The 14,137-nt window shown below is 35.8% G+C and overlaps 1 protein-coding gene across 5 annotated transcripts in view; it reads left to right on the top strand.

Annotated features, from left to right (window-relative positions):
• Window positions 1–14,137, top strand: part of Ppp4r3b (protein phosphatase 4 regulatory subunit 3B) — a 46,428-nt gene that overhangs the window by 1,551 nt on the left and 30,740 nt on the right. For all 5 annotated transcript variants that reach the window (XR_003712647.1, XM_028777380.1, XM_028777397.1 and 2 more), the window contains exons 2-4: window positions 295–350; window positions 7,841–7,939; window positions 9,495–10,118. Coding sequence is in view for 4 of the 5 variants with exons in the window: in XM_028777380.1 (XP_028633213.1) it covers window positions 295–350; window positions 7,841–7,939; window positions 9,495–10,118 (779 nt within the window). In the remaining variant the exon portion in view is untranslated. The remainder of the gene's footprint in view (window positions 1–294; window positions 351–7,840; window positions 7,940–9,494; window positions 10,119–14,137) is intronic.

Raw genomic sequence — 14,137 nt, 5'->3', positions numbered from 1 at the left:
TTAGAAAATGCAGTGAAACACCTTTTGTTAAAGTTTAGTCTTCAAATGATTAATTAGACTTTAAAAGTTTTAGTTATTTCATAGTCTGAATATTGATTTCACATTTTTCCCCTCTAACAGCATATGGAGGTAGGATGAAATAGTCAGGGTTAACTATGTAGCCTATATTCAGAGAGAAAATGTGAATTAAAATACATTTGTAGCTTCAGATGTTGAGCAGGTGAGGAGAAGCGTTCATTAGATGTGTGCTATCGAAGGTTTTATCATTTAAGGCTTTTTTTTTTATTCTTTCAGGATCTCTACTCTTGGAGTCAAAGATAAATCCAAACACTGCATATCAGAAACAGCAGGCAAGTAGTTGTTTATCTTTAATTTGAAAGACTTCATCTGTGATCCAGGATGTATTTATGTGACAAAGATGGGAATACTTTCCAGACAAGAAAAAAAGTTTGGTAACTAAAATTAGGTACCATATGTATTTCCTTTCAGTGTGAGAGTTTCAAACTGAAAAGTAGTTCGTATATTGGTGATTTAATGTTGTTTTTTAACTGAGCCACTGTTTGTATTGCAATGCAATGTATTCTTTGGTCTTTAAAGTAAGCCAGGTCTCTTCTATATGCTCTACACTAAACCTTTTGTTCTGAGTCACATTTGAAAGAAATGGCTTAAAAGAAGATTCAGAGTGTTCAGTTACTACCATTAAGAACAAAGTCAGAGAGTTGCTTTTAAAGCAAGGAAAGTCTGTGTGTGCTGTGAAGTTGGACCCTTTGAGCAAGGAGGAGGAGTTTGTAGTGTGTACATTCTGATTTTAGTTGTACTCCTATTTTAAAATAACAAATGGGTACTTTATAAATATACATATTGGTAATTATGCAACATTTCCTGTTACTGTTTATTGTCACTTTGGAAAAGGAAATCTGTTTTAGTATTTCTAATTAGTTAACATGAAGATACAGCATTGAGTCATCTTTTCTTATCTGTGAATGTTTGCATTTTATTATGAAATACTATCAGTATTAAATAGTGTAGACAATAATATAATGGACTCCATTATATTATAATACCGTCAGATTTAACAGTATTACCATAATATATTTTTTCAACCTTTTGTAATGTTTAACATAGATAGAGGTAAAATCTCCTTTGTATTTATTTCATTTTGTCTATTCTCTATTCTCCCTATGGTGACCCTATCCTGAAATTGCTGTGTATTCTCTATACATGCTTTTTATACCTTTCCTGCATATGTATGTATCCATAAATAATATGTAGTCTTTGTTTTTAAACTTTTACATTATTGATACCATACTTTACATGTATTCTGAAATTTGCATTTTCACACTTCTTTGAAGATTTGCTTATGTTAACATAGGGAGTTTTTTTTTTTAATGCTGTATTATATTCTAATGTATGATATACAACTGTAAGTCATTTGGTTTACTTTGTGTGTGGATGTGGTGTGATGTGTGTTATATAAATAAAGTCACTATGACAGGCTTTGGAAGGGAAAGACATTTTAGGTTTTTATTTATAGCGTCAAGTCTACCTTTTTTCAAGGTCTGTGAGAATTTGGATGCTATAAACTTCACAGAAGAAATAAAATTACATCTTTTGTAAAGCTTATTAATAGTAAAAATATTAATGTAAATTGTTTATGCGTGCAGTACATTCTTAGTTCAATATATTTTAGTATTCAACTGGTAGCTTTTTTTTTTCTTGGACAATTTTTATATGTGTCTATCTTTTTGGTGAAGAATTCAATTAAAACATTTGTCTTGAACATTTGAGTGTTTCTCTGTATCTTAGATATATTTAAGGACATTTAAATAAATTTAATTTCTAATTCAACTAACCAGATAGTTACTCTGTGTTTGCATTGACTTTTACAAGATAGCCACTTGAGAGTCTTTGTGAAGAAATAATATTTTGTCATTATTTTTCTCCTACCTGTATAAATATAAAATGATGATAAGGACATTTGCTCGTAAGTGTGGTCACCAGCAATTTGCTACACATTTAGTTAAAAGAACTATTCTTGATGTGTGTAATTGATATTTTAACTACTATTCCTATTGAAAAGACCATATTGTATAGAGGCTTATTTGTAAAACAGTACTCCAATGCTTTAAAGATGTATGGTGGTTCTTCAAATACTTAAAAGTTTTGAAGCATACTTTCATATATAATTTTACTCTCTAAAAGACTAATTCCAAGCCAGGCATTGGTTGTACACCCCTTTAATCCCAGGACTCAGGAGGCAGAAGTTAGGTGTATAGCCAAGGCTAGACAGAGAAACCCTGTCTCAAAAGATAAAGGGAAGAAAGGAAAGAAAACTAGTTCCAGATTAATTTGATCTTTTTTTTAATATACTAAGTGTGTAAAACATTGGAGAAAAATATATTTTAAAGATTTATGGCATCTGAAAATGCTTTCTGCAACTAGTCACATCTAAGTTGGAGTTCAGGGCTCCGTATCTTTATCATGTTCCCATACATAGATTACACATACATGAAGGGAATAGGGAAAAGCATGAAAGAATACCGAATGGAGCTGCCTGTTTTATTTACTTGAAGTTTACTTAAATTGAGAGAACCTTTCTAGTGGAAGTCAGAGCTATTTAAAGTTATGTTAAATTTAATTTCTTTGTAATGTATACACTTTTTTCCTATTTTAACCAAAGTCTTACTCAATTTACCTTTTTTACTAAGTAGCACAAATTGGAATTCTTGAATACAGTATTATTTTTATGTGTATTAGAATTATCACATTATCAATGTTTGTCAACATTTGAGATTTAAATAGATTATGCTAGAAAGTTATTTCCAAAATTAAAAGATATTAACAGATGGATTTTTAATTTAAAATGTGAGTGAATGGCTTGTTTATAGAATTCTTTGCCAAATTAAAATATGTTCAGTAAATTCAGTAGCTTTAATAGTCACAGTTTCAGTCTGTCTGCTCAGAATACATGGGTTTCTCTTTCCCAAAATATATTAGAATAAGTAAAATTAAGTATCAAATAACTCTATTGTAGAAAATTAGTAATTTACAGTACTTCCCTACCATGTCAAGTACTGAAAGGGGTGATAGATGGAAAAGAAGTGTACTTTCTCAATACATTTAAGTATTTAAGGAAGACATTGGGAAGAAAAGAAAATGATTATCCAGTACAGCATGAAACAAATACATTCAGATTTTTAAGTAACTTAAAGTCTATCCTACCATTCTTGACTAAATCAAAACTCAAAATCATAGGGATAGAACTTAGCATATTTAACATAGTTATGTTTTCCTGGGTTTAAAAGATAAGTCCTTGCCTCAGTGAAACAATAATAGAATGAAAGGGTAGCTAATGAAAATTGTTTCAGTGAGCCTAGATCTTACTGAAAATACATGAAAGTATTTCCTGTAGAGGCAGCTAAGGTACAGGAAGGTTATAAATGGGAATGCAAAGCAGGAATATTTCAACACAAATATTATCAACAGAAAACTTGTATTCCACAGGTGTGGGCAGTAGGAAATTAGAGACAGGAAAAAGTATTAGAAGCTAGGGTCGGTAAAAGAATTTCCTTCTTGGTTGTGGTGGTGGTTGCTGAAATCAATACAAATACACCTGATTGACTTGCAGGAAGTCTGTTTGCAGGTTTGTTTATTTGTTTTTGGTCTTTGTTTTTTAGTTTAAGAGTTTGCTATACCAAACACAAACGTGCCATTATAAGTTGTCATTGAGGACACAGAATGATGAAAGTGATACTGCATTTAAAGAGACCAGTATGACAATGTCATGAGTACTAGATGAGAGGACCGTGGGGACAAAAAGCTTTGGGCAGGAAACTCTTGTGATAATTGTGATAGAAGAAGTGAAAGTCTGGTAAATAGACTTGAAGAACTCTGCTATGTTTTCAAGAACTTGTTAGAGGACATGTTGAATGATTAGACAGCAAAGAAGAAATCAGAGGCTGCTGCCCTACTGGTTGTTTTGTATTACTGTTATTACTAGTACTACTAGTACTGTTGCTATGACTGTAACTGTTGCTATTACTGTCTAGTATTTGGGGCTAAGAAAGTGATAGTTCTTTCCAGAAAGTGCACAAAGTTGAGCAGGCTTACATTCATCTTTGGTTTGAGGTTTGGTTATCAAAATAAAGCTTATTTTGTTAATGTGTAATGTGTTGGCATGGGTATATCAAAAGTATTTATTAAGTCTCTCCTACCCCAAGTCCATGCGATTTGTGTTACTAACAGTCACCCTTATTACCATTTTCTTTGTTTTTATTTTTGGTTGGCTGGGTTTTTTGAAACAGGGTCTCACAATTTTGCTGTGGCAGTCCTAGAACTTGTTATGTAGACTGAGCTGTCCTCAAACTCACGGAGATGGACCTGCCTCTGCCTCCTAAGTGCCCGGATTAAAGTGTGGCCACCATGCCCAGCACCATCACCTTCCCATTTTCTTGCAGATCATCATCTTGCGTTAATTCATATAGAAACAAAAGTCTGGACTCACTCTCCATTTCTTAAGCACACAGAAAAGCATTCCATATGCTATGCTGGGCCTTTTTTTTTTTTTAACTTAAGCTTGAAAGTGGGTGAAATAAATAAAAGTCTTAATATTAAACATCTAGAGCTAGTGGTAAGGTTTGAGTTAGTAAAGCAGATCCACATTTAAGAAACATAAAATGAACTTTTAGCTTCAGCAAGAGACCACCCCCTTAGACAGAGATTAAGAACAGGACTTAAGACAACATTGTAGAACTGTCCACATTAATTCATTGGCCCAGTACTTAGTAGGGTGTGTTTATGAGCTGATCGGAGACTTCTTTAGGGTTGATTGTTTTTTAAATTAAGTTTGAAATTTTTTGAAGATATGACTTATCCTGGGAAGTGGGTGGGTCATCAAATCCAGCACCTTGTACATGCGCTCTGCCACTGACCTACCTCCCAGTCATCATCGGAAGAGTTTTTCAATTACCTGACAAGAGAGATACCATGACCACAGAGGTGGTTTTCCCAGAATAAGACTTGCACTCCAGATGTGCTGACCCCTGCAGTTTTCCAAATGTGGTAGTTGAGGACTTTGTTTGCACTCTCCTCTGAAACAAACAAAAAAATGAAATGATACAAAATACATAACATCGGTCTGTGGGTGCTGGTGAATGCAATAAATGAAAGAGTTTGGGGTTAGGGTCACTCTGTAATTGAATTAGGGGGTCATGGAGGTATCAAAAAGAGACAGATGGATTTAAATGATTTTTAAAATTTATGTATATGAGTGTTTTGGCTTTATGTATGTCTGGGCATCATGTGTGTCTGGCATCCTCAGAGGCCAGGAGAAGGTGTCAGATCCCCTGGGTCTGGAGAAGGTGATTGTAAGCTGCCATATAGTTGTTGGGAATTGAACCCTTGATCCTCCGAAAGAGCAGCCAGTGTAACATCTCTCTAGCCCCTGAAAGGATTTTTTTTTTAAAGATCTTAAAGGTTTTTGCTGTTTTGTACAAAGACTAACATGATCTCTTTCATTGGGTAGATGGCCTTGAATAATCCATTCAAGGAAGTTCAATGCTCTACACAGAATCTGCTCCGAGGACAAACTATAGAAATGATGCCTGCCTGAAAGGATAGTTTTCCTAAGTGGATTTCTCCTATATTTTTAAAATAAAATTTTACCTTGTATTGAAAACAACCTTATTCATTTTGTTAGATTATTACATAGTGAATTTAATGTCTAATTGTGTATATATGTTTTAACTAAAATCTGAACCTTAGTTTCTTATTACAGAGTTTGACAACCTAATCTTTTTTAAAATATGGGCAAAATTGAGGATATTCTATGAAGAATAAACATTAGGTTATTCTTTCTGCAAGTTGGTGATGGGTCACACTTCTAAGCCTCCCCATACAGCACCAATATTCAATAGCAGAGACTATCAGAGACTTACCACCACATTCTACTCCCCAGCATCCATAGTGTCTTGGCCATGCCATAATGCAAAATGTATTTAGTTTAACTCCCTAGTCTTCCACAGTCTTAACACTGTTTAAAAGCTCAAAGTCTGTTCTGAAACGCAAAGCAATCTCTTAACTGCAACTTCCTTTAAAATCAAAAAGCAAATTACATACTTTGAACATAAAATGGCATAGTATATATAATGTCATTCCAAAAGGGAGGCATGAGAGCATATTAAAAAAAATTAAAAAAAAAACCTGGACCAAAGCAAAGACTCAAGTGCCATGTAGCTTATGTCTGAGGTCAAAGGGATTGAGTGCTCCAGCTTTGCTTCCTGTCTCTCTCTTGGGCTGTTCCCACTCTCTGTGTACAGCTTTCCTTGGCAGTTATCCCACGTTTCTGGCATTTGGCATCTTCACCATTTGGGAGTCTAACACAACTCAGGCTTCATTTCCACAGCTTCATGCAGTGACCTCTCGAGGGTTCCCTACTATCTGAGTCTGTGAGCCCTCGATTAAATGCTTTCTTTTATAAGTTGCCTTGGTTGTCTCTTCACAGCAATGGAAAAGTAACTGAGACAGCAGCCTTCCCTTTATTCTAGTGCAGATCAGGCTGCTCAGTTGTTTGTGTGGGGGAAGTCTTGGTTGTAACAAGTTGCCTAGTGCTTTTTCTTGCCAAACACTACATTTTGTTTTTCTTTTTATCCCACTTATTCTTTTTTATTGTATTTCTGCATAAGGGTGTTACTAATAACCATGCCACAGAATCAGTGTTAGGATTAGGCTTGAAATCTCGAGAAAAGAAATTAGTATGATACCTTTTAATTTAGCCTAGGCACAGGACAGAAAGCAGCCACCCCTTCACCAAATATCACCAGATCAGTGTCTAGCCCAAGTGTTAATATTGTTCTCTGAAACCTCTGGAACCATCCCTCCCTCCACTCCACCTAGCTCTCACCAGCACTCTGTCAGGTTTCTATTACGATGGTCCATAAAGCTCTGCTTACAGTGTCAACTTATTTTTCTAGTCCGTCCTCTGAAATTCTTCAGCATGCTGAAAAATAGTCACGTGATCAGGTTCTTCGGCAGTAGTCCATTCCCTTGTACCAGTATTACTTTCCTGTTTCTGCAATTTAACACCGTGACTTAAGCAACTTACAGAAAGATTTGTTGGGGCTTACAGTTCCCAGAGTGGTAAGAATCCATCACTGTTACAGTGGGGAATCATGGCAGCAGGGTTGCATAGGAAGAAGAACACCTGAGAGCTCAAGGCTCATGTTTGTATCATGAACAGAAAACTCGAGAGCAAACTGGGAATGATGCAGGTGTTGGAACTCTGAAAGCCCGCCTCCAACGCCAGAAAGGCTGGATTTCTTAAGCTTTCTGCACACCATTAAGCACCAAGTATTCACATGTCAGGGGCCATTCAAAACACCACGTGTGCAAACATTCACACGTAAAATAAAAAGCGTGTGTGTGTGCACGCACACACACACCAAAATAAGGTTAAACCTAGATTCGTCTGAAGTCTTTACATGCTTTTAATCAGTTGACAACTAGTTAAAAAGAAAAGGTAGGAATGTAGGTTGTTAGTGAATGGAATGGCTGACTTTCCAGATAGCAGAAAATAAATGGTTGGAGTATCTGCAATCTTGCTCGAGAAGGGTTACCTAGAGTCTGCTAACCTATCTTACTTATTAAGAAAATTGTTCAGTGTCATCTTAAATACCAAAGTTTCTTACATTGAAGGTATAATACAAAACTTTAAAGGCATACATAGCAGAATACTTTGTAGATGTGCACTGTCAGGTGAATGTACTTTAACTGCCAGTCCTCTCTTGACTTTTTTCTAGTGTGGTAATGAAAAGTTTTGCTTGTTTGTTTGTTTTTTAAACAGGATACATTAATTGTTTGGTCAGAAGCTGAAAACTATGATCTGGCTCTAAGTTTTCAAGAAAAAGCTGGCTGTGATGAAATTTGGGAAAAAATTTGTCAAGTAAGTTTTTTTTTTAATATATCTTTATAACTATAATTGTGTACATTATTCTTTTTTTCATTTGAAGAATGTATTAAAGTATGGGAAGGTAATAGTATGAGATTTCAATACTCTAACATGGATATTTACATGTATATTTCTGGGGATCTGATCCAGGTCCTAATTCATACTAAAGAAGTGCTCTGACACTGACCTATGTCCTCAGTCTTGGACTCTTTATTTATTGCAACTGATTATTTCACTTAAAATTATTAACAACAACATCATAATTTTTAGTGTTTTTATGTAAACAAGGCTAAACTCACTGTGGTAGAGTGCTTACCTAGCATACATCTGACCTCCATGTGTGCACTGTGACATAGACACACACACACACACAAAATGATTTTTTTTTTTAAGTCAGCACTATTTAACTTAAAAATTACCCAAGGTAGACTTGGTGGTGCATGCTTTTAATCCAAGGACTCGGGGCAGAGACAGGTGGATCTCTGTGAGTTCAAGGTCAGCCTGGTCTACAAAGTGGGTTACAGCCAAAGCTATTCGGTGAGATTCTGTCTTAAGAAAGAAAGGAAGGAAAAGAAAAATAGAAAGGAAAAAATTGTTTTAAAAAAAGCTCAGAAATCACAGCACATTTTTATTCAGTGCTAAGGAGACAGAGGCAAGTGGATCTCTGTGAATTCAAAGCTACCCTGATCTACATTGATGTTGTAGGCCAGCCAGGACTACAGAGAGAGACTCTGTCTCAAAAATGAGTTAAGCCAGTCCCTGACAGTCTGTGTCTTACCCAGGCCAGTCATTTTCTTTTAACATTATATCCTCGGGACGCTTTAGTTTAAATTTCCAATATATTTGATTACCAGTATCTCACAATTTATGTACATTGAGTTAATGTACATAATCAGTGTTGTACAAGAATATTACAGTTTGTGGTAAATGGACCTAAAATGTAAGAGTCAACAGATTTGTTCCAGTTCATCATTGCTTTGTATGATGAGATGTCTCAGAGCAGTGTCACTCAGAGCTACTCAGAGTTTCCTTTGGCCAGGTTCTAGAAGCCTTGATAAATAAGGTTTTTGTCCCTTCAGGGATCTGGTATAACTGAGCCAGTATTATTTCTTGCTCTTAGCCTTAGAGATGCAGCATCGAGTTTCTTACATCGTCGTCTACCCAGTCCTTTGCCCTTTGTTGTTATTTCTCCTCTTCATTTTCTTCTCACCCACAGTGGGATTACAAACACATGCCCACTGCCGTGTCCTGAATTGTTGGTTCTAGGGCTCCACTTGAGGAGTTAAGGGTCCTCAGGCTTGCATAGCAAGGGTTTTACCAACTGAGTCATTGCCCCAGTCCTGAGAGAATCATTTTCTTAACTAGACTGGCCTTGAATTCCTGATTCTACTGCCTCAGTCTCTCAAGCACTTGAGATTACAGGTGAACAGCTGTGCTCACTTTTCAAGGTATTTATACTTAAATTCAGTGGTCACTGATTTGTGGTTTGCTTTCCAGTGTTAATTTGCTTTGTATTTTAAGATAACCAGCTTTCCTTGGGTGTTTTTAGGTTCAAGGTAAGGACCCATCAGTAGAAGTCACACAGGACCTCATTGATGAATCAGAAGAAGAACGATTTGAAGAAATGCCAGAAACTAGTCATCTAATTGACCTGCCCACATGTGAGCTCAGTAAACTTGAAGAGATTGCTGACTTAGTTACCTCAGTTCTCTCCTCACCTATCCGTAGGGAAAAGCTGGCTCTGGCCTTGGAAAATGAAGGCTATATCAAAAAACTACTACAGCTGTTCCAAGCTTGTGAGAACCTAGAAAACACTGAAGGCTTACACCATCTATATGAAATTATTAGAGGAATCTTATTCCTAAATAAGGCAACTCTTTTTGAGGTAATGTTTTCTGATGAGTGTATCATGGATGTCGTGGGATGCCTTGAATATGATCCTGCTTTGGCCCAGCCAAAAAGACATAGAGAATTCTTGACTAAAACTGCAAAGTTTAAAGAAGTTATACCAATAACAGACTCGGAACTAAGGCAAAAAATACATCAGACTTACAGGGTACAGTACATTCAGGACATCATTTTGCCTACACCATCTGTTTTTGAAGAGAATTTCCTTTCTACTCTTACATCTTTTATTTTCTTCAACAAAGTTGAAATAGTCAGCATGCTGCAGGTAAGTAAAGTATTTTTCACAGCTATTTTCAAGTACTTTTGTTCCTGATAATCAGGTGATAAAGATTTATTGTATTTAAATGTTCTACCAAATGTAGGAAAGCATGACTGACATGGGTGTGTGTGTGTTTTTTAATATAAGGTACTTTTCTATTTTTTATTACAGTTATTATGTATGTGCATATATACTACACTTTGTGGGTAGACATGTCAGGACAGCTTTTAGGAGTTTGTTCTAGCCTTCTAACATGTGGCTTCCAAGGATTGAACTTAGGGCATTAGGCCTAGCAGCAAGTGCCTTACCCACTGAGCCACCTCACTGGCCCTGGGTCTCATGAAACCCAGGCCGACCTTGAACTCACAATGTATCTGAGAATAACTCATAATTACTGGGATTATACAGCTGTACCACCACTCCTGGGCCCTACCTATCAATTTTTCATTATTCTTCTGTAAAGGTGTAAGGAAAGTTAAATACATGTAGGAAGTTATTTTTGTGGTAAATGGGATCTGGTGTTTTTGTGATTTCTCTGTTGTAGTTTGGCTGGCCTCCCATTCTCCTCTCTTAGCTTCTGGAGCACAATGATTTCTGTCATGTGACCTACTGTACATTTCAGGATGCTATTTTACTTGCAGACAGAAAGTCAGTCTCAGGAAATTGGAAATAAAGCCATATTGTGGAGTTAATATAAAGGATATCAGATTCTCAACTATAGCTTTCAGTTGATTGCCTGACTTAAGAAGGGTTTCCAAATCCACAACAGTAAATCACAACTTTTTTTTTATATTTGAAAAATAAGATCTAGAGATGTAGCTGAATGGTAGAGAGTACATGTCTATCATATGTAAGGCCCTGATTCCAGTCCCCAATGCTGCCAAAAATACTTTAAATAAGTTATATAAACTAATCTATAAATATTTCTAAAATTTTGTGTGTCACTTTACATATTTAAATTTTTTATTTGTGAAATCTATGATATAAAGCAAAACTTCAAAGGAATTTTTTTGGTTTGGGGGGGTGTTGTTGTTGTTGTTGTTAAGGCTGGGTGGGTCTCACTAGTAGCTTTGGCTGGCCTGAAATCACTTTGTAGACTTTGAACTCTTAGTGATCCACCTTCTGAGTGCTGGGATTAAAGGCTTGTGCTGCCATACCTAGCCAAGAAATTTATTTATGATCCATGAAATTGTTATTAATTATAAACTACCTGCTGTTTTCTAGGATTTACCACTTAATTATCTCTTATATGCTTACAATGACACTGAAATCCAGTTTCAGTAGTGTAGGAGAAAGAAAAAATTAAGCCTGTAGCCAGTTGTCTTTAAATGCTCTTTCCCCCCTCTAAAATTGATTTCTGTCATTTTTAATTGTACCTGCATTGCACACATACATGTATGTGTGTGCTGGTACATACATGTGAGTGCTGAATGTTTATCTTCTAAAGCCCACTTCCAAGTCTTCTATAAAGAAATGTTTAATTAGATTCTAGATGTTTCCAGATATTATTATAGCTATGTTGTTTGTATACCTGTATCTTTTTAAAGTGAGTTTAATATGTTTCATGAGCTAAATAAGGTGATTGAACATACTGTATCTCATTGAACCAAAATGAGGTAAAACAAAAGTACATATAAGTAATATCCTTGTTAGGTTAGTTATCTGAAAAGTAGTTCAAATAAGTTATGTAAACTCTCTCTTTCTCTCTCTTACTCTCTCTTACTCTCTCCATATCTATATGTGTGTGTGTATATGTGTGTATGTATATGTATATACATACACATATAAATATGTATGATATATATATATATGTATAATGAAAGTACATTAATGAAATGAAAGTGCATATAAAGCTGCTACAGGGTAAGATCACTTTCTGAACAGGAAGGTTAAGTTTCTCTTCCTCCCAGGAATGATAGAAGACAGCAATCTCAAATGTTTTGTATATACACGTATAAAAGCACTAGTGCTGTGGTCTCAGCCTCCCTAATGCTATAACCCTCTAAGACTGTTCCTCGTGTTGTGGTGACCCTCGACTACAGAATTATTTTTGTTGCTACTTCATAACTAATTTTGCTACTGTTATGAATCATATATTATATATCTGATATGTGACCTCTGTGAAAGGATCATTGACCCCCAAAGGGGTGGAGAGCCACAGGTTGAGAACCACTAGAATGCACTAGTGTGAGTATGAGCTCCCGATATGTATTGTAATACCTGTTCACCTTAGCTCAGCTCAATAGGAATATAAGAATTTTTTCTTTTTCAGTTTTTCTTTTTTTTTTTTTCTTTCTTTTTCAGTTTTTCAAGACAGAGTTTCTTAGTGTAGCTCTGGCTATCCTGAAACTCACTCTGTAGACCAGGCTAACCTTGAACTTAGAGATCTGCCTGTCTCTGCTTCTGAAGTGCTCAGATTAAAGGCATATGCCACCACTGCCCAGCAGATAAGAATTTACTTAATGTGAAATTTTTGGCTATAAATGAAAACCCCCTGGGCCATATTTGAAAAATATACTTCAAACATATTTCATAAATTAAATTACTAACAGCCAGTAAAATAAGGTTATTTTGTACAAAGCAGCTACAAGATAATCTCACTTTCTGAACGGGAAGTTTAAATTTCTCTTTCTCTCAGAAATGATAGAGGACAGCAGTCTCAAATGTGACATTTTAACAATTGTCATATACATTCTCAATGTCCACAGGTAAGAGTTGAACTTAGTGTCAACCCATCAGAATCTCTGGCCTGTACCCCATAGTTTATAGAATATGAGGTTTCAGCCCTGAGAAATTTCCAATTTTTGATTTTTCTTTTTAGTTAAATATATAAGGTTTTTAAGTGCCTTTTTAGAAACTTATGTGTGGGGGTTTGTCCTTCCATCCAGTGAGTGCTTTAGACCCATTTCATTATGATTTGCTCATTCCCAGATTGACTGGTTCTGCTTCTCTTCAGCTCTTATGCTTCAATATAGAACATACACAAAGACCTTTTTATTTTTAAGATGTTACTGGTTTTATAGTCATGTGTGTCTGTATATGGGTGCACGTGAGTGTAGTGCTCAGAGACACCAGAGTAGGGAGGGTGTAGGATTCCCTAAAATAAGTCTTTGTGAGTCACCTGAGCTGGATGGGAGTTAGACTCCTGTCCTCTGCAATTGCAGTATGTGCCCTCCCACCAGTTCCAGCAGTAGGTTCTAACTCCATTTCTGCCACTCACTGGCTCCTGTCTCCTGGAATCTAAAATTGGACTAGGCAGCCTCAAATTAAAAACTGAAAACTCCCTGAAAAGTTAAAAACTCCTTAGGAGGAAAGAATGAAAATTTAGTCTAGGAGATATGTGGGAAGAAAACAAATTATAAAGAATGTGAATGAGAGAATACAAACTTAATAGATACTACAATTATATTTTTAGAATTATATTTTAGAAGCCACTTGAAATAATAGAAATATTTCATAAAAGTGGCTTTTAAATTATGCTTTAATGTATCAAGCCATAATATATAATGTCTATAAAGAAGCACCATTCTGAGTCAGACTGATTTTAAAGCCCTATTTATCTCTTTATACTTTGTCTTTGAGTACTTCTCATTGATGCTTTCTGTGGTACTTTCAGACTACTGGCTTTGTCTTCAGATATGTCTAAATGTTATTTTTAATATGACTATTATATTAAATTATAGTAAATTAATATGGCTGCTGTGTTTCTTTATCCTAGATAGTTCCCGACATAGAGACATAACAACATAGAGACCCAGATTTATTTCTAAGCTTCACCTTAATACCTGGGCAGCTAAGTGACCTCTCTTAAATCCCCTGAGATAATGTGGTTACCCCCCAGCCAACGTGCCCACAGTATTTGCATTTAGAGCCTCCTACTCTCAAGCTGAACTCTCATGAACCATCCTCCTCCTGACCAATCTGAATCTCCTCCCCTCCCACCCTCTCCTTCTCTCTCTCTCCTTCCCCTGGCTGGCAGAAGTCCCACCCTATTCTGCCCAGCCTTTGGGTGATTAGTTTGTATT

Source organism: Grammomys surdaster, unplaced genomic scaffold (assembly GCF_004785775.1).
Source record: "Grammomys surdaster isolate TR1022 unplaced genomic scaffold, NIH_TR_1.0 67, whole genome shotgun sequence".
Classification (NCBI taxonomy): Eukaryota; Metazoa; Chordata; class Mammalia; order Rodentia; family Muridae; genus Grammomys; species Grammomys surdaster.
This window is presented reverse-complemented; position numbering and strand designations above follow the sequence as displayed.